The sequence below is a fragment of the Protomyctophum bolini genome (genome assembly GCF_963924005.1).
Source record: "Protomyctophum bolini genome assembly, chromosome: 4".
In the NCBI taxonomy this organism is placed as follows: Eukaryota; Metazoa; Chordata; class Actinopteri; order Myctophiformes; family Myctophidae; genus Protomyctophum; species Protomyctophum bolini.
In genome coordinates, this window is record NC_137865.1 from 14845364 (window position 1) to 14867028 (window position 21665).

Consider the following 21665-nt stretch of genomic DNA (forward strand, 5'->3'; position numbering starts at 1 on the left):
AGCCTACTCTATTCTATTGGCACAGGCCTGGAATCGTACCTAGTAGTCGGATAAGCAGAGGCTCTGGCTACCCTTGCAGTCATACTCACTAACCACTCAGCTACGGCTGTCCCCTGTACTGTACTTATTTTTTCTGACAACCAAAAATATTACAGTATGGCTTTGGGTCATACTGTATGTCAAAACATAGTATCAACACAGAACAGAGAATGTACAGATTGGGATACAATATGGGAAATTAACATAGACATGTACACCCACAGACAAAATATTACATTTGCTTTTTATTATGTAAAAACAATATCAATAAAATATAAAACTGTTTTTTTGCCAGCCACTTCTGTGTGTGTGTTGTGGTGCAGCATTGTCCTTTGTCCATTGTCCTGTGACAGAGAATGAGAGTGGAATGTAGCTATAAGGGCACAAAGCAAACCATTAATTAACAATCAATGGCAGCCATTTTGTTAAGCAGAGATAAGGCAAGACAAGCAAACAGGTAAAAAGTTTAAAAAAACAAAAACATAAAAAAGCTTGAGCGTCTCTGAACTCCTGTTAGGACTGGCAGAGAGACTTGGGTAGAGGCTAGGAACAGATGGAAGGAAAAGACATGACTGGTACGTACGATGCTTCGTCTAGTCTCAATTATTAAAATACTGGTCTGTAGTTGCATATATTCCTACATGTTGCACAAGAGCACCTAGGGGGCAGTTCTTGTTACAAAGAGGACTTTAGTTGGAGAACAAACGTGTAAAAACAACTTTGCAGAGTTGTATAAAATAAATTAACAATGCATGCCACTGCCATGACGGTGGCAAATCTCACACCAGATGTTCGATGAAATACATGGCAGTGGATGGAGCCGGCTGGTCATATAATCGATTCAGGAATATAAAATAATACATATAACACATTGTCTGCTGTGTTGCTTTTCAATATGTAATTTTATAGAGGTATCTAAAGAGCACAAAGTACGTTTCTGAACATGCCAAGCATCGCGAGAAACCCAGTTTCCTGTCTGGCAACCAAATCTTGTGAAACAGAAACCTGCCACTGTTTAGATGCCTCAATAAAATGATGTACTGTGCACATTGAAAAGCAAGTGATTAGAAAACAACCTGTGATATAACTTTTTATATTCCTGAACTTTATGACAAAGGTCTCAATCGTTCATAAATGTTTGTTCATGAGCTGGTCCAGCTGGCTCCATTCACTGCCATGTATTTCATCGAACTTCCGGTGCAAGATTTGCCACCGACATGGGGCAGCCCCGGCGTCTAGACACACGACTTTAGTGTCTTCCTTCTTATCTGTTCCTATGGTAGAGGCTGGATGACCAGAATGAAGACAGACAGGTCAGTCAGTCTGAGGTAGGATTTATGCTTGACCACCCAGAGACTCGCCTTCAGCCATGTTGCAGCGGCACACAGGGCAGGTAGCGTTTACCTGTTAAAAAAGAAAGAAACATCACAAACCAATCAGTCCAGCCACTGAAAATCAAGTGAAATGATCTCAAATAGTAGTAATATATTATACTATTTAGCTTTTTTTCCCTCCAAAATGTTGGCTAAAACATACAGTAAGTAATCATTGGTCTAGATTTAGAACAAACTTTTTTTTTCAATGTCTGCCTCTCTCTTGGGTAATATTTGACAAGTTGGTATTAAAAAAAGTCTTAAGTCATAAATTGTAACTTTAGAAATAGGCAGATACGCTGTATAATACTGTATGTTGTTTACTGTTTTTACTTTACAATGTTGCACATTGAGCTAATCATCTGGGGACCCCCACCCCAAAAAAATAAAATAATTTGGGGACCTCCAGTTTGGGAACCACTGGTCTAGGAATACAATTTTGGTCCAAGGTCATCTGAACCAGTGACACAAGTTCTCGACGTAGATTGAATAATTATCACTCTACCTTAAGCCATCGGTCAATACATTCCATGTGGTAGTCATGGAAACAAGATAGCATCCTGAGCTCTTCTCCACAGGTGTAATCACAGAAACAGATCTGACACCTGTCAATCAATCAGTCAATTAGTCAGTTAAATGGTAAAACCACAGTTTTACCATTTACATTCAGGCATACAGTGATACAAATTGACAAACGGTTTAAAAAGCAGGTGGCTTGCGCACATTCAGTTCCTTGCTGGTGCTGGACCAAATGTGGATACATACAGAGAAGAAGTAGTCTGCACACAGTCCTTGCTCAAACAGTGTTCTCATGACACGACGTTTCGGCCGTGAACGGCCTTCATCAGGTGATAGTAATCAGTATATGATAACCTCCCTTATATAGTAGTCGACTCGTTATACAGGGCAGGTAACTTTCAAACCCCACAGAGTGATATAAAATAAATTGAACAACCACCACAACAAGAAGCAAGTTCACAACATTACAACAAAGTTTAAAAGTTAGATAAATAGAGAAGGAACCAGGCACACAAGGTTAAAATTTGTTTTAACCTTGTGTGCCCGGATCCTTCTCTTTTTATCTATGTATTGATCCCGTTTTTTGATCCCCGTGTGGCGTGTGAGCACCTTTCTATCATTATCACATCCTGCTACCGCCATTGAGCACCTGGTTAGTTCCTCTCTTTTTTCAAAGTTTAAAACTTGCTGGTATTTAGCTTGTTACAGAATGTTTAAATATTTTTTTAATGTTTTTAAATATTAAAAAATATATATACATTTAAGATTAGCAATTTTTCATTTTTAAAGATTTTTAGGAATTTAAAAAAAAAAACTTTTGGTACCAGAAGTGCTTTTACAGTTTGGGTAATCTGATCCAAAATAGTGATAATAAGTCAGAACAATACCAAAGGTACATATAAGGACTACCATCAAGGGCAAATGAAGGCCAACAATCAAAATCACTCAGAATGACTCTCTGGACATTGGCCAGTGAAGCGAACCCAGGTAACTGATAAAAGTACAGAGAAATTATAATGAATCTCAAAAATGGACAAACAGATATACAAATAGACAGATGTCAGCAAGACAGGCATACAGACAGACAGGAGACTGACCGTGTGTTTGCAGCAGTCTGAGCAGAGTCATATTTCTTGGTGGGAAACCTGTTGATCTCACTCTTACTTAAAGTCTTCTTTGCTACAACCGTTCCCTGTCTCTCCTCAAATTCCAATAGAGCCTGTAACACAAACACAATATTGCATCAACATAACAATGAACTGTAGACCGTAGAGAAAATGTCTTGTGGTTCTGGTCTTAAAGTGTTTCTAGTCTAGAGAATCAGTTCTATTGATCAGAATGGGACAGAAGACCTTTTAGGCAACCATGTATTTGTAATCCAGAGCAGGCATCGCAGGACTACCGTATTTGGAAAACCTCAGACAATAGCCCATAAACACATTCATACTTTGTTGTTGCGCAATGTAGAGACAGAGCATAAATTCAACACAAGCGTATACATTTAATTTATTCAGTTATAGCGTTCATTAGCAACAGTAACCAAAGATCTTGATGCAACAGGTCTTTAATTAAGGGGTAACATAACATAACAATTATAGAGCCATTACACTGTCCACAAAATTATTCTTGTTTTTAGTTTTATAAATAAAGTTTTATATACTGGCAGATGGTCTGTTTTTAATATTTAATAATAATATTTAAAAATGTTACTTTATCATGTACAATTTTTGGATGCAGGTCTTTTCCACCTACACAAGAAGCATGTTTGACTTCCAACAAATGTGTTCAATCACGCACTTTATGTAAGCCTATGTTGAACTTTATAAATTTGATTGACCTGTGCTTACCTGTTATTAAGTGTTCTTTCCTCTCTATTCCCTATTCAATCTATTTTGTAAACTGCAATGTTGAGAGAATTTTACCCACTCTTTTGCACGTGACAATAAAGTTGATTATGATTAAAGATTATGTGCTAAAACTGAGAGGGTGAACACGATTCCAGGTTCGCCTTTCATGGGGCATAGGAGAACTGATGAAGACAGTTAGATTCACAGTACCGGTATATCATGGCCACGTACAGTAGCTATGCAATGCAATGTTCTCCCAAAGTTCAACATCCCAAGTTCCCAACTAAGCTGGCCTATAACAAGACTTCAAAGTGGCGGTATATTCATTGTCTGCTTGGGTGGTGTATAGTAGATCTCTCCAGCCTTTAGAAAAAGTGTCTCATATGATATCTAAAACGAATGACCAGACGTTTTGCCCACCCAGAGTTAGATCATGCATGGCGAAACGTAAACAACAGATGAATTATCTGATTGGATCAGCATCCTGACCTCGTAGTCGTTTCCAGGTGAACCGTCAAAGCGGTGTGGGAGCCGACGCTGACGGGAGCCTCTACGGGAACCCCTTCCTCTATGCTGTCTAGCAGTCACATCTGTAACACACGCACGCACACACAAAACGTTAGGACATTATCTAATCCTTTGCTGCTGAAAATAACCAATATACAAGCTCACAACCTGTTAACACCATGAACGCCCAGGGGTATTTAGGACCATTAAATCAGAGCGCCCAGCGATTTGCAGCAACGGAGCACATTTAGCGATGCACCCAAGGGGCCAGTGAGGCGCTCCAACGTTGAAGCACTGGGCCCTAGTGGTAAGAGGAAGGACTGCAGGCGGACCCGTGGATTCATGACGAGGAAACCCCGTGCAGCTGGGCTTTAACATTGAGCGCTCGGTTGCACTTCCGCATTTGGGCAACAAAGTTTGGTGCCCAAATCGAAAAAAAGGCGGAAGTAGACGGTCGCCACTGAGCAACTTCCACTGACATGAATAGCGGGGGGGGGGATTAATTCTAAAATGACTAGTGACGGGACCGCGATGGTCCCGTCACTAGTCGTCTAAAACATAATCTTAGAATCGGACGGAATGATTTAGATGAAGAGTTATTCACGTTTTAAGATTTTAAATCTTTAAATTTATCTGATCCGCTAAAATGGAGGGGAATATTTTGGATGATGTCCCAACCGGACACACTCCCAGCCTGTGGAGCAATGCAATCAATTTTGATATCAATACATCGCCGTCCTTTTATTAATCTCCGCCCTGAGTGCTGGGCGTTACCATTTGATAGGACGGAGAACTCCGTTTATTGCTGCTCAGGGTGTTAACTTGTAAATCTGCCATTTTGTGCAAGCGAGTGCAACCAAACATAAAATTACTTATTTTAGTTCTATTGGATCTCTTCTCCACTCGTCCCTAATATTTTAGTCTTAGTTTTCCTGTCGAAATTGCATCATAGTTTAGTTTTTATTTAGTTTCAGTCAGTGAAAAATGGTAGTCGAGCATTTTTCGTCATAGTCCACAAAATGAACACTGATTGACATCAGGGTCTTACCATTTTCTTCATAGAGATAAGGAGCGAGAGCAGCCATCTGGACAGCATCCAACCAAGGTGGAGTCCAAACTGAGCTTGACAGCATACCAAACTACACAGACAAAAAAAAAACACATTTAACACAATCGATGGGATCTCTCAAGGTCATCCTCAGACGAGCCTTCCATCGTCGCTTCCAGTCATCCCGGTTCTCCATACATGCGGACAGCTCGTTGGTGCTTTGCACTCCTGCATCTTTCTGAGTACATCCACATATGCTAGCATGGGACGACCTCGTAACCGGTGCCCATGTGGTAGTTCCAATCCTAAAGACTGCTCAATAGAAGGTAAGAAGCCTTGCCGAGCCATGAGGCCCATAGGGCAGGAGCCTATCTCCTGTTTCTGTAGCGTGAGGCAGCTTGATGTACAAGTACACCCCCTGGACATGACACTAGTATGTCGCAGGGACTTACCCCCAAGCCAACCCTTGATGCTGAGTGTCAAACTGGGTCCCATTTTTAGAGTCTTTGGTATGACCCGGCCGGGGAATGAACCCCGACCTCCCAGTCTCAGCTCAGGGCGGACACTCCATCCACAAGACCATGGCCACTGAGCTGGTTCAATAGAAGGTACATTTCACAAAAACATTATCAGTGTGACATTAGCACATTATGTCATTCTGCATTATTTTTCCTGTAAGCACATCTCAGAAATGTTTTGACAGATGCTGAACAAAGAATATACATGTACACTGTACAGAAAGAAGGTAGGATGTCCCACAGTTCTTCAGCTCCTAATAATTTTATTTAGAGAAGAATCAACGTTTCGACCCTTCTTAGTGCCAGAACACATTTTATAATGAGTTTGTTCATATCATACTGTATAAATGTACTCTTTTTTTTTTAAAGATGGATTTAACATTACATTGAACAAAGTGTCCTTTTAGCAACAATCTGCTAACTCTCATGAAAATGAGATGATAATAATAAATACATTTTGTTTATTAGCTGTTTTATAACCTGTCCTGACCCCTTATCCATGATTGCGAACGCAGTGATTGCGAACGCAGTGAGCACTTACTATGAGACCTAGCAGATCATGTCTGTCTGTCTGTCTGTCTGTCTGTGTGTCTGTCTGTCTGTCCCGCTATCCAAATATGGAGTGTGTTGCATCAGAAATCACTCAGCTCCATATATGGGCACAAAAGGGGCCAGGTCCACATATACAGTAACAGCGGGACAGTAACAGCGGGACAGACAGACAGAAAAACATGATCTGCAGGGTCTCAGCTGCGTTCGCTTCCCGCGTTTGCGCGTCTTACTGGTTTATACATTATGGATAATTAGTACTGTTATTCGTCTCAACTGCTCAATTGTAAACCTCAAAGTGGTAAATGTAATACTGATCACTCAGTAATAAAGATAATATAAGAGTCTTAGTAGTTTTATCTTCATGTGTGATTGGTGAAATGAACAGTCTTACCATGTGACCATGGTGGTTGCCATGGTAGTCATGGTGGTGGAGATGCTGATGGCTCCTAGACGACTCAGCTTCCCGTTGATCCCTTTCAAACTGTTCCTATGGCAAAAGATTGGACATAAATAACATTAACGTCAAAATGATGTATGTATGCATGACCAGCAGCTCTGACTGGTAGAACTGGCTGTTTAGGAACCTGTTCATAATATAGTGTAGGTTATATGGTATGTTTTACCTGTGGATTATACATTTGTTTTTCCTCATGGACCAACCTGTGGATTGTACCAGTAAAGCAACCTTTGAGGACTATGGTTGAATTTGACACTGCGCCTTAATCTTTATGTACATGCATTGATAATCTTCTTGCATTAATGTCTAGGAACAGATACCAGCAGTAGAATTGGCCTCGGGTCTTACTGGGTAGTGGGTTATGTAAGCAAGTACATTTTATTTATATAGCACCGTTCACAGTCTCACAAAGTGCTTTACATGCAATACAAATAAAATTGTTGTACAATTCAGCTGAAACAAAACAACAATACAAGCACCAGAAATCAATCCGAAATCTAGTTCAAGATGAACCATCCACAAATGCTTGTTCAAATGCTTTAGGCAGTTCTTAAAAATGTCCACAGGGGGTGTAAATCTCAGAGATTCCATTTGGCCGCTACAGCCTGAAATGATTTACAAACTTTAGTTAGTTTAGATTGAATGCGTGTCTAAAATTGAGGCATGTGAAATCCTGAGGTCTGGACACACATTGGGTTTGAGCCGGGGCTCAATACAGTCCTCCACCTTAGGCACAATGTTTTCAGGGGCAACAATAAGTACCTCAGTTTTGTCATTGTTTAGCTGGAGGAAGTTATCTGCCATCTAGGCCTTGATGGCTGATATACATTCAAGTAAAACATAAAAATTAAAATCAGCAGGGCAGTTGGTGTTAAAAGAAAAATAAAGCTGGATGTCATCTGCATTAAAATGCTATCAACTATCAATACTAGATTGAGACTAATTCAGTATAATTGGATAATGAGAACTTACATAACGCCGGAGAAAGTAAATAAATTTGATCCAAACATTCCTGATTTATGTTATAAATGTGGGGAAAGGTACACTGTTCCACTGCTTATGGGAATGTGAAGAGATTAAAACATTCTGGAGGTCTGTGGTCCATTATGTCTCTCCAGTTCCTCTTTGTCCTAAATTATGTATACTCAGTACTCAGTAAATAGTAATGAAAAAATGATGACCGACCTTTGCCTGTTACAGGCCAGACGCTCAATTGCGCTATGTTGGAAGAATGTCAATGCCCCTACGATCGGCTTTTGGCTGAAGAACTTAACAACCAGTTTGGCACATGAGAAACTAACATATGTAATTAGGAAGAAACCTGCGGTATTCTATAAGATATGGGAGAAGTTCTTGGACTTCATTAAGCGAGGTGATATTGAAGAGGCTTTGTACAGTATGTGTTGAGAATTTCCAAAGGCAACCTAAATGGCAGCCCCTGGTGGACACTCCCCTTCCACACACACCATCACTGCACCCCCCATCACTCACAGGTGTCTGCCATCTGCCATCTGGGCTGATTGCCACCGTCAGCCCAGGTGTGCTCCACTACAAACACACACTCACTCCACACACAGTCACTCCACTCACACAGCTCTCCACGCCAGACCCATGCGTCCCTGACCAAATGTAAGCTGCTCTTGTCTATATTATTATGTGTTATACTTATTATACTATATACTTTAATGTTTTGAGCTAAATTGATTGCATTTGGTTTTTGAGCTAAAGTGATTGCAAATTGTCTGATCTACACTTTTCTCTGTCTTTCCATGTTGTCAGAACCATGGCTTCTGGACAAGTGGAACAATAAAATGCAACAAAGATTTCAAGTCAATGTCAATGTCTCTTATTTGAACAATTTCGGGTGGTCAGCAAATGTCATGAACAACAAACTCTAAAATATGGTCCTTCTAACCGGATGCTGACTGCCCAAATAAGACATTGACTTGATTGATACTACACTGAAAACATTGAAATTGCATTGAAAATATGCTGCAAGAGGAAAGTGAAGGAACAGTGCCCAAGACCTACCCTGGAAGGGATAGACAGAAACCCCAGAGGTATGGGACGGCACAGCCCCCCCCCGCACAAAAGGCCACACCGACCATTGGGTCCCTGGCCAGCATGGCCGAAGCTCTAAAAAGAGCAGAGATGGAGGGGAAGGAAGAAATGGAGGCCATGAGGAAGAAAATGGAGGAGCTTGGCAGGCAAGGGAGAGAGAGGTCCAACCTGCTAGCTCACATTAGCACCTTGCTAATGAGTGGCAACCAACAAATGGAGGAGACAGATGACCACCATCTTGGAGCGGTGGGGGGAGCACTCCCCACTGGCCCCCTCCTTGGGGCACAGGGAGGTGCACTGGAGCTAGGGGAAGGTGCCCCCCCCCTCAACTCCGAAGCAGAGGACTACCCCGACGAGGTGGTTGTGCATTCAAATGAATACCTTGAATCCCCCACTCAGCACGGCCCAACACGGCCTGAAGGGGGGGCTGAGCCACCAGGAGGAGCCCTGCTACCCCTAGGAGACCAATACAGGCTCACTGGCCGGCAGGGGCCAGAAGCTCCACAGAGCAACAGGCCTCAGCATGTGGGAACATCCACACCGGAGGATAGACGGTTGGTCGTCAGGAAGGAGAAGGCTGTCAGGATTCAACACACCTCAAATACTAATGAGGACAATTCTGCAGAGGAGCACTTCACCAACTACCAACTCTACAACCTCCCTCCAAGTACAGTTAAGAAGAACCGGTCAGCTTCACCTCCCCCCACTCAACCTCCTCCAGCCATACGCCCAGTTCAGCAGATCATCCGCTCCCCAGTCCAAGTGGTCCATTCCCACTCTACCCCCTCTCGACCGCATCCTGCCTATTCCCAGCCACTTCTGTCACCAAACCTTCAAACCTTTCATCACGATCTGGCTCCCTCTGCTGGCCATCTTCAGTCACTGCCTCCTTCTCAGCCAGCCAGACCTGGGAATTCATGTCCCACACCTCCGCCTCTTCACTATGCTGTGGCCCAACTTCGACCACCTCTTCCCGGTCAGGTGCCTTGTGTACAGGTACCATGCCAACCACCAGCTCATCATCCCTATGGGCCAGCCGTATATGGCATCCCAAAGCCTTCAATCCCTGACTTCACTCAAGACAATGAAAGAGACTTTGCCAACCTGAAGCTGGCACTCGACAACCTGCTCGATCCTCATGTTCAATTGAGTGAAAAATATAAATACCATGTCCTTCTTGAGCACCTCAAATTCCCTGAGGCTCAGATGATTGCCCAGTCTTGCCGCCATCATGTGGAGCCCTACACCGCGGCGATGCAGGCCCTGCAGCTGCAGTACGGTCAACCCCACCAGCTGGCTCAGAGTGAGATTGCAGCGATCCTTACAGCCCCGGACGTCAAATCCAATGACCCCCAAGCTGTCCAGCACTTCTCACTCCAGGTTCACTTGCTCGTCAGCATGCTCGAGTCTCTTGAGGGTCCTACCGGCTACGAGCTCAACTGCTGCTCACATGTCGACCGCCTGCTGAGCAAACTGCCAAGATATCTGAGGGAGAGCTTCATCGAGTTCCTACATCTACAAGGCAAACTCACTGTCGCCACACTTAACCCCTACAACCTGAGGGACTTGGCCGGATGGCTGCAATCCAAGGCTCAACAGCAGAGGCTCTCTAACCGTCTCGTTCAGCGGTACCACAGTGGCCATCAGCAGGAGCAACCCAATACCAGGCCACCTAAGACAACCAAGAACAAGAGCCAAGCAGCTGTCTATCATGGCTCGGAACCAGATGTCCCTCAGACCCAGTCTTTTCAGAAATCCAAATCCCCAGGAAAATCCAATAACAAGCCTAACATTCACTGCCTGTTCTGCCGGGCCAACGACCACTACATTACCAGATGTTCCAAGATCGAGTCTCAGACTAAGGAGGAACTGCGATCATGGATACTAAAGGACAAGAGATGCTGGAAGTGTGGCCGTACCTCTCACTTGGCCAGTGATTGTACCTTGAAGAAGCCTTGCCCTGACTGCGGTCAACTTCATCTTCGGGTCTTGCATCCCGTGGCCGACTCAGAGCCAAGGTCGGATCCTTCCCGCCCACAAAGCAAGATCTACTTCTCTCATACCAATCCTTCAGACCGTGTACTTCTTAAAGTTGTCCCAGTACTTCTATGGCACAACAATGTGTCACTCAGTACACATGCCGTTCTGGATGATGGCTCAGTCCGGTCCATGATTCTCCCGGCTGCAGTCAAACATCTCCAGTTGAAGGGGAAGAGGGAGGTATTGGCTCTTCGCACCATCCGATCAGAGCTTACCCACCTTGAAGGGAAAAGTGTGCAGTTTGAGATATCTCCCATACTCACACCATCAGTCAGATACCCTCTCAAGCAAGCATTCACTGCCGAAGGTATTGATCTCATCGACCAAACCTACCCAATCCAGTCCCTCAAGCGGCGCTATCCATATCTGAGGGATATCCCCCTCCGATCCTTCCGAAAGGTCCAGCCCCTGGTCTTGATTGGATCCGACAACTCTCACTTGATCTCACCTATAGAGCCGGTGAGAAGAGGCCCTCAGGGAGGCCCCCTGGCGGTGCACACACAGCTGGGATGGACCCTCCAAGGTCACGAGGGTCTCCCTGAAAGCGGTCCCTCAGCTCATCAATGCCTGTTCACTGCTTCTCTTAACCCAGCTGACTCCTTACTCGGCCATGTCGAAAGGCTATGGAAGCTGGACGTCCTACCCTTCCGCAGTGAGAAACACATCACAAGGTCGCAACAGGACAAGCAGGCAATCGAAATACTGGAGGCCCGAACAGAGAGGGTGAATGTCGACGGCATTGAGCGCTATGCGACCCCACTCCTTCGCATGGCCGATGCTCCTAGACTGAAAGTCCCGATGGAAGCGGTCATGTCCAACTTACGGAGTACAGAACGGAGGCTCCTAAAGGACCAGGATAAGGCCACTGTCTACAGTAAGGAAATATCCAAGCTGGAGGAAGCTGGCTATGTCAAGAAAGTACCTCCCAAGGCTATTAACAGTTCAACAGAATCCTGGTACTTACCTCATCATCTTGTCCATCATAACAACAAGAATCGCCTGGTCTTCAACTGCTCATTCCGATTCCAGGGCATGTGCTTGAATGACCAACTACTCCCTGGTCCAACTCTGAGCCCTTCCCTCATAGGGGTCCTTCTCCGCTTCCGCCAATATCCAGTGGCAGTTAGCGGCGATATCAAGGGCATGTTCCACCAGGTCCGACTGCTACCGGATGACCGGCCCTTGCTCAGATTCCTCTGGCGGAACATGGACCGGGAAGCGACACCTGACGTCTATGAATGGCAAGTCCTGCCTTTTGGCACCACAAGCAGCCCCTGTTGTGCAACCTTTGCCCTTCAGAAACATGTCAAGGATCACTGTGAAGGACACGAGGATATCAAGTCGACTGTGGAAAACAACTTCTACGTCGACAACTGCCTGACCAGCTGTCCTGGCATTCCAGAAGCGAAATGCCTGGTGGATCGTACCTGCGGACTCCTAGCTTCAGGTGGCTTCCAGGTGCGACAGTGGGCCAGCAACCACCAAGGGGTGGTCGAACACTTACCTCCCGAAGCCCGGTCACAGAGCCTAGAGCTCTGGCTCTCGCAGGACCGGGTCGAACCCATTGAATCCACTCTGGGCCTGAAGTGGAAATGCATCCCGGACATCTTGAGCTATCGGCACAAGCCCCTGCAATCATCCCCCTTAACAATGAGGAGGATCTATCAAGTGCTTGCTCAACAGTATGACCCCCTAGGGTTCCTTACACCCTACCTCACCAGAGCCAAAGTCCTTGTCCAGCAGCTATGGTCAAAGCAGAGAGACTGGGATGACCCCGACCTGCCTGAGGACATTCGGGCTGCCTGGGGAGCCTGGGAGGCAGAGCTACCCGATATTGAGTCCATCTCCATTCCTCGATGCTACACCCAAGCCGATAGACCCACTGTCCTTACTCAAGACCTCCACGTCTTCTGTGACGCCTCGGAACGGGCCTACGGAGCAGTTGCATATCTGCTTGATGAGTACAACGGAGAACTTCATACCAGCTTTGTCATGGCCAGATCCAGAGTTGCTCCTAAGAGGCAACAGTCTATGCCACGACTGGAGCTCTGCGGTGCTTTGGCTGGGGCCCAACTAGCTCATCTCCTACAAAGGGAGCTCAGTATCCCTCTTCGCCATACAACTTTGTGGACAGACTCCACCACGGTTCTCGAATGGCTACAATCTGAATCCTGCCGTTTCAAGGTGTTCGTTGGCGTGAGGGTAACTGAAATTCAAGAGCTCACAGATCCCCACTCCTGGCGTTATGTGGATTCCCACAACAATCCTGCTGACGACATTACCAGAGGAAAAACCCTTGCTGACCTATCCCAGCCAAGTCGTTGGAAAACTGGACCGGCTTTCCTTAAGCAACCACACGACCATTGGCCCGTCCGGCCTGCAAGCACAACCCAACCAGATCTTTCGGAAGTCAAAGGTCTCACCTTTTGCAGCCTGACCACCATCCAAACTCCGGGTCAGCTGCCCCCAAACTCCACTCAGTACTCCTCATGGAAGGACTTGGTACAACTCACCTACGATGAGCTCCACAGTCAAACTCCTGGGAGTTCACCAGCCCCAACCTATGCGGATGCCGAGCTCCAACTCCTCAAACAATGCCAAGCTGAGAGCTTCCCCATGGAGCTGAAAGCCCTACATGCCAACAAACTCCTGCCTTGCAACAGCAGGCTCAGAACCCTTGCCCCCGAGCTTGATGGGCAGACCGGCCTCATAAGGGTTGGCGGAAGGCTCCGGAATGTTCAGGGCCCCCTCCAGTCTCCCTTGCACCCTGTTGTGCTGGACCCTCTACACCCCATCACTAAACTGCTCATCAAGGACTTTGATGAGAGACTGCTCCACTCTGGTCCGGAGCGAGCCTTTGCCGAACTCCGTAGGCACTACTGGATCCTCCGAGGGAGGCAGGCAGTGAAACGCCATCAGTCTTCATGCCCAGACTGTCATCGTTGGCGTTCCAAGCCAAAAGTCCCCCTAATGGCCGACCTACCACCTGCTCGCCTCAGGCTATTGAGCCCTCCATTCCATTCTACAGGGGTCGACTGCTTCGGCCCCTTCATGGTCAAAATCGGACGTCGCACGGAGAAGCGATGGGGTGTGATATTCAAATGCATGACAACCAGGGCAGTGCATCTCGAACTCCTCAATTCCCTGGACACCGATGCATTCCTCCTTGCCCTCAGGAGGTTCATCTCTCGCAGAGGCAAACCTATGGAACTACATTCGGACAGGGGCACCAACTTCCGTGGTGCCGAACGAGAGCTCCAGGAAGCCTTTCAGGCCATGGAACCCGAACTACAGAAAAAACTTTGTGCCTACCAACTCACCTTCAAGTTCAATCCTCCAAACTCCCCCCACTTCGGAGGCCTCTGGGAGAGGGAGATTCGTTCAGTCAAAACTGCACTGCAGGTTGCGGTTGGGCACCAATCCGTATCGGAGGACGTACTTAACACAGTACTGACGGAGGTTGAAGGAATCCTTAATTCCAAACCACTGGGATATACATCTTCTGATGTGGCTAACCTGGACCCTGTGACTCCCAACATGCTCCTCATGGGGCGGCGTGACTCCCACCTACCTCAAGTCACGTACGCTGCCGAGTCCATGGGGCGGCGGCGTTGGCGTCAGAGTCAAATCCTGGCGGACCAGTTCTGGTCTCAATTCATACGGGACTACCTCCCAACCCTTCAGTCTCGGAACAAATGGCTAACCGAAACCGATAACCTCAAAGAGGACATAATAGTCCTCGTCATGGACCCCCAAATGCCTAGGGCACACTGGCCAATAGGCAAGGTCACAAAGGTCCATCCCAGTCCGGACGGACGGGTCCGATCAGCAGACGTCGCCATCCGGGATCGGATCTACACCCGACCAGTGGCACGCCTCATTCCATTACCCTCGCTGCCACCTTGATCGCCTCTGGACAATTCCGGCTAGTCACAGCAGCTGGGCTGCCGTGGGGGCGGCTGTTGAGAATTTCCAAAGGCAACCTAAATGGCAGCCCCTGGTGGACACTCCCCTTCCACACACACCATCACTGCACCCCCCATCACTCACAGGTGTCTGCCATCTGCCATCTGGGCTGATTGCCACCGTCAGCCCAGGTGTGCTCCACTACAAACACACACTCACTCCACACACAGTCACTCCACTCACACAGCTCTCCACGCCAGACCCATGCGTCCCTGACCAAATGTAAGCTGCTCTTGTCTATATTATTATGTGTTATACTTATTATACTATATACTTTAATGTTTTGAGCTAAATTGATTGCATTTGGTTTTTGAGCTAAAGTGATTGCAAATTGTCTGATCTACACTTTTCTCTGTCTTTCCATGTTGTCAGAACCATGGCTTCTGGACAAGTGGAACAATAAAATGCAACAAAGATTTCAAGTCAATGTCAATGTCTCTTATTTGAACAATTTCGGGTGGTCAGCAAATGTCATGAACAACAAACTCTAAAATAGTATGTATAGTGGTTAATTGGAGTAGTCAGCTTTGGGGTGGGGGTAGGGAACTGTGACGAACATTGTGCATTTGTTTAACTGTATGCAATATGTTTTATTTTCATTTTGTCATTATTTATTTATTTTTGTTCTGTATTTATTATTGTCAAAACATTTCGTGATAATATTTTGTTTGTATTTGTGCTGCCATGGGGATGTGGGGGGGGGAAAGAATATGTCAATTGTTTTGAAAATACTTCTTTGTACTGTAAAAGAAAATCAATAAACATGTTTGTTTTTTTTTAAAGAAAGAAAAATGTGTTCAATTCATAAACTACACAGTGAAATATATGGTGTTAAAATGATGCTTCTAGTAATAGTTAGGACTTGAGGGTAACGTGGATCCATGTGTGTCGTCGGCCGTCGGGGACTGGACAGATGACTGTGTGTGTGTGTGTGCTCCTATCACGCACTGATTGTTCTTTTGGAGAAATCTTAGCGCTACGTAAAATATCCCTTCTCCTTCTCCAACTTTACTCCTCATTCATCCGCCACATTGTTTGCTTCATTTCCTTTATTTGATGCGATTGCATTCCCACCTGCACCGAATCGAAATCAAGTGCGATTGGAAGCGAAGCGAAACCCCCGTTTTTTTGGCGGAGTAAAATGCGGTTCTTTGATGCAGGATTCAAATGAGCCTTCACACTTTCCGACAATGTGCAGCAGGATTCGTTTTAATCGCAGAAAAGCTGGTGTGAAGGCGACCTAAGAGGTAGGAAGAGAACCAGTCAAGGGCAGTGACCCCCACCCCCATGAGATGTGAACAGGACAGAATAGCCTCACCATGTGGTTGTGGTGGTGGTGATGATGCTGGTGGCTCCTGGATGAAGACAGAGGTTCTGCTTGCTCCCTGTCAAACTGTTCCTAATGGCAACAGACGTGACATAATACAATAAAAGTTTAAGAAACACACCTAGCAGCTCTGCCCAGCTGGAAACCTGTTAAAGTGATAGTATTTAGCTGCGTTTCTCATTCCACGATGCTTACAAGTTATACCTTGTTGTAAAGGTGACTAATCAACGATATGAAATACAATACCAATTGGAATTACTGAAAAGGGGAGAAATAATCAAACAAATGTAAGTTTCCAAACGTTTTGGGACAGGCAAAATCTGCTTTGTTTGCATTCACTCATGTTCTAAAGTGTGATTTGTAGAGAAGAGTTGCCAGTGTCATTCTACCTGCATTCGTCGGGCCATAACCTCGTCTTCCTCCGACTGAGCAATGCGAACCATGGCTTCATCTTCATCATCACTGGTGATGAGGATTTCCTCTGGAGGGGGAGGAGCTGATTGCTCTACAGCTAGACAGACAGAGGTACAAATCAGTGGATCTAATATTGCAGTTCTCCTTGCTGGTGAGAACATGTACCACCGGCTGACCACATTATCGCCAGATAATTTCAAAGGGTGCTGAAATCTTTGAACTTCACACTCTTAGTTGGCACCTCCTTTTTCCCCCCCTCTACACCAAATCACACTGAGCTTATGTATCTGCTGTTTTTGCCTAAATGTTCACCTATTATGACATGCCCAGAATAGGGTCGCCAGGGTACACTACATGTGACCAAAACGGCGGTGCCTTTGTGTACCTGTGGTTTCAGCTCCGAGCCAGGCTCTCTCCTCGGTTGTGAGGAACGACAGGGAACCTACATCAATCGGGCTCCTCCTGTCCCGATAGGACTGGCCAGCGGCAGCGCCTGCCGGGCCACAGGGGTCAATCTCAACCTCTTTGTTGTCCACAGATACATCCTCTCCCTCCGAGGCGGAGGCTACTGAGCCATGAGTGGAGAACAGGGAATATGAGATGGAGCATGAAGATGAGGATGAAGAAGATGTAGACGGCTGGCAAGGATCCAGCCAAACATTCAGAAAACTGTTGTCGTCTAGAGAAGAAGCAGGAACGAAGCCTGCAGTCTGTGCGGGGGCGCTGTTCTCCTGCTTCTGCCTCAGAGAAGGATTTACTTTCCTTCGCTTGGACCTGCGGGGAGACAGGTGTGGGCTTGGAGGTTGAACCGCAGCCTCAAGACACACGCTTCGCTTGGACTTCTCTCGTCTCCCGTCTCCACGAGGCGGGACTGGGGTTGGGAGTCGAACAGCAGCCTAAAGACAAACACACACCTTCACTTGAGACACTGGGCTGGTCAGCTCAGAGTCAGACGAATGTTGACGTCAGGTATACGAATGTTCAAGTGTAAATATGGTTAATACTGGTTATCTTGCCGGCTTTGGGGAGAGAGGTATACAGACACTAAGAAAATATATGAGAGGGCATTCTTTTTGGAGAGCTTGGAGGTGACACCACGGTTGAGAGGAGCACAGGGACTGTCAGGGAGTTAGCTCAGGGTGAAGCCCCCCTTGGTCTGGACAGGACATTCCAGGCCGTTGGATTCGACAAACAAAGATATTTCTCATCAGCTTCACCTCTAGTGGATAAATATATTTTTTCCGATAACAGGGTGACAAAATAACACATTCTCTTTCTCTCTCTCCTCAATGCTCCAGCAGACAAACATGATGAATGAAAATAACCATAAATGGTCATTAAAGAACTTTTCTTCAAAATGTGAATGTTGGCTTGTGTTAAATGTATATTTTGCTTTGAAAACCATGTGAATAGAGCCACTCCTTACAGCTGGAACATCCTCATCAGCACGACTATGATGCCTCCTCCTTCTCCTCACCTGAGGACTATAAACACACACACACACAAAAAAGAAAAGGAAAAAAATAGATCAAAATGCTACATTAGGGATGACCAATATGAACATTGCACAAAATAGAATATTTTTGACCCAATACCTAGATGTCGATGGGGATTTGTGGGGAGGACAATTGGTGCATGGTGCTTTCACAAAATACTGATACAATGAGATTTTTGATAAATAATCATCAGTAATTAGCTGACTTAGCTCCATTATAACTAAGTGGGTAAAGGTCAAAACATTTAACAGCTAGAACAGTCGCTAACAACCCTATGTTTACTGCTTTGGAAATCATGTCATAGGTACAATTATGAAGTACCACCCTAAAGATTTTTTTTTTGGGATTGGTTCTGCGATAGTTTCCCGTTTCCAATGTTGGTAAACTGTCTTCAGTCTCTTGTCGAACAAAGCTGTGAGACTTATTTGTGAGAATCAATGACTTAACTTTAGGATCTTCAACTCGTTAATACCGGGAAAGCATCAGTGTCATTTGAGATTTTAGCTAAATATAGAAAATACGGATGGGTGCCTGCTGGCCTTGTGGTCCAGGTGCATGCCATATATAGGCTCTGGCCTGACAGCGCGTCGCATGTTCAAGTCCCGTTCATGACAACCTTTGCTGCATGTCTCTCCACCCCACTTTTCTGTCTATCTTCACTAAAAGGCAAAAAGTCAAAAGCATTTTGATCTGTCGGATATTGGGTTTAGAACAGTGGTTCACAAAAGTAGCAGATCTACAAGCTCACACAGGCGTGTACATCTATTTTGGAAACTTTTTGAAGAATCTTGAGATGGGGGTCCGTGGCCAAATGCATAGTAATTTGGGGGTCCGTTCGTCTGAAAACATGTACTGAATTTGTAGAATCAGCCAGGTCTTAATGAGTTAAACAAGGAAGACAGGCGACTCGAGGCGAGTAGGTTTACCTGGGTGTCTCCGCGACCGTGTCTGCTGTGACGATGGTACTGACACTGTGTTCAAACAAATAAACACTGTCACTGAGACTGAATGCTTGGTCCAGACATCCAAGACTGTCCAGATCTGAGAAGCTGTCTGAAGTGTCTTCCATGGCTGAGGATCATCAGGCCATATCCACACTAACAGAATCTGAGAGACAAGATTATAACTACAGATTACATTCAATTGTTATGATTACATTCATATACACAACATTGAAATCTCAACCGGACTAAAACTAAACGGAGTTCTCATCTGAAACCAAGTGAAGTGGTCCTTTAAGCACTGGTTATGTAGCAAAAGCGGTTATGCGACCACTGTCCTCCAGGCTGAGGGTTTTCGAAAATAGCCACTCGCGTTTCACGTTAGCCGCAATTTGCAACGCTAGATTTTTTTAATAATGGGATGAATCTAGAGTTGCAATACCCTCCATTGACTCCCCACTCATCTTTTTTGGTTTGCGATCTGCTTGTCTTAAACGACGTTAAACTCACCAACATTGAAGCTGTAGTACAAGCTTGAATTATCCTCTTTCAAACTGCCGAGCTTGTTTTTCATAAAAATCCACCGTAGAGATGTTATGAGCTACTTTCTGTCAAGACATCCTCTGCAAGTGATTTTTTCTAAGTGTTGCAGTTGCAATGTTGGTGAGTTTAACGTCGTTTAAAACAAGCAGATCGCAAACCAAAAAAGATGATTGGGGAGTCAATGGAGGGTATTGCAACTCTATTCATCCCATTATTAAAAGAAATCTGGAGTTGCAAATTGCGGCTAGTTTCACGTTAGATTTGTTTTTTGAAAAATCCAGGTCACATCTTTTCAATATGTAATTGTAAATGTAATTATGGTTAGGGAGAGATGTGAAGTAGGCCTACTTCTTCACATGAAAATGTTTGAGAACCAGAACGACCCAGCAGGGAGTCCAGCGCGGAAAAGGAGACGGATCTCCATTCTACCGTTGGCTTTATTTCATTTCATTTCATTTGAACAGTCAAACGGTAATCGCGAGAACATAAGAAAGACAATGAATGCCCACAACCCGGCCACTGCTTGCTTGTAACAAGTCAATCGAAAGCGAAAACGGCATGCAAAAAAAAGCAAAGAGACTAACCGTAAAAACATAACATAACAGAGCTGTGAACTAACGCCATTTGTATGTAAACAGCTGAGGTAGTTTACCTGACAAACAAGACAACGAATCGACAGAAACGTTCTATAAGTAATAGTTAATAATAATAATAATAAAGATATTCTTTCGGTTTACCTTGTAACGATTCCGTAAACATTTAAAATGGTTACAATGTTTTTAAATCATTCAAATTTCATTGACTACCAGCAACACCAGGAGGCACGCATGCGCATTGCACACCATCTGAGTGACTTCCGCTTACATCAATCATACATATCCGGTCAGAAGTGTTATAAAAAAATAATTTATATAAAAATAAAACATTAACATGTTTAACCCCCCCCCCCCCCAATCCTTGCAATTTCAGTACATACACAATATTATACGTATGGTCACTCATTGGTGTGGTGTAGGTCAGAGTTGAAACACTTAATTACAGCCTCATATATCCACTGTCTACACTTAATTTTAATGATATATAGCCACTCGCGTTTCACGTTAGCCGCAATTTGCAACGCTAGATTTTTTTAATAATGGGATGAATCTAGAGTTGCAATACCCTCCATTGACTCCCCACTCATCTTTTTTGGTTTGCGATCTGCTTGTCTTAAACGACGTTAAACTCACCAACATTGAAGCTGTAGTACAAGCTTGAATTATCCTCTTTCAAACTGCCGAGCTTGTTTTTCATAAAAATCCACCGTAGAGATGTTATGAGCTACTTTCTGTCAAGACATCCTCTGCAAGTGATTTTTTCTAAGTGTTGCAGTTGCAATGTTGGTGAGTTTAACGTCGTTTAAAACAAGCAGATCGCAAACCAAAAAAGATGATTGGGGAGTCAATGGAGGGTATTGCAACTCTATTCATCCCATTATTAAAAGAAATCTGGAGTTGCAAATTGCGGCTAGTTTCACGTTAGATTTGTTTTTTGAAAAATCCAGGTCACATCTTTTCAATATGTAATTGTAAATGTAATTATGGTTAGGGAGAGATGTGAAGTAGGCCTACTTCTTCACATGAAAATGTTTGAGAACCAGAACGACCCAGCAGGGAGTCCAGCGCGGAAAAGGAGACGGATCTCCATTCTACCGTTGGCTTTATTTCATTTCATTTCATTTGAACAGTCAAACGGTAATCGCGAGAACATAAGAAAGACAATGAATGCCCACAACCCGGCCACTGCTTGCTTGTAACAAGTCAATCGAAAGCGAAAACGGCATGCAAAAAAAAGCAAAGAGACTAACCGTAAAAACATAACATAACAGAGCTGTGAACTAACGCCATTTGTATGTAAACAGCTGAGGTAGTTTACCTGACAAACAAGACAACGAATCGACAGAAACGTTCTATAAGTAATAGTTAATAATAATAATAATAAAGATATTCTTTCGGTTTACCTTGTAACGATTCCGTAA

At 44.8% G+C, this 21665-nt stretch overlaps 1 protein-coding gene across 2 annotated transcripts; it reads right to left on the bottom strand.

Moving 5' to 3' along the window:
* Positions 1 to 292: 292 nt before the first annotated feature.
* On the bottom strand, positions 293 to 20485 carry LOC308314881 (uncharacterized protein). 2 transcript variants are annotated; one of them, XR_013963996.1, is made up of 13 exons: positions 20386 to 20485; positions 19091 to 19271; positions 18095 to 18152; positions 17054 to 17564; positions 16644 to 16765; positions 16246 to 16326; positions 6795 to 6890; positions 5334 to 5424; positions 4268 to 4368; positions 3029 to 3150; positions 1918 to 2017; positions 1288 to 1443; positions 293 to 1230 (listed from the first exon to the last, which is right to left on the bottom strand). XR_013963996.1 is itself a non-coding variant. In XM_080762651.1 (12 exons), exons 2-12 carry the CDS (start codon positions 19231 to 19233, stop codon positions 1375 to 1377), a joined length of 1494 nt encoding a protein of 497 aa, XP_080618777.1. In that variant the 5' UTR covers positions 19234 to 19271; positions 20386 to 20485; the 3' UTR covers positions 294 to 1374. The 2 variants fall into 2 exon arrangements, 1 of the variants encoding a protein (XP_080618777.1); XM_080762651.1 differs by having other exon boundaries at positions 294 to 1443.
* Positions 20486 to 21665: the final 1180 nt, after the last annotated feature.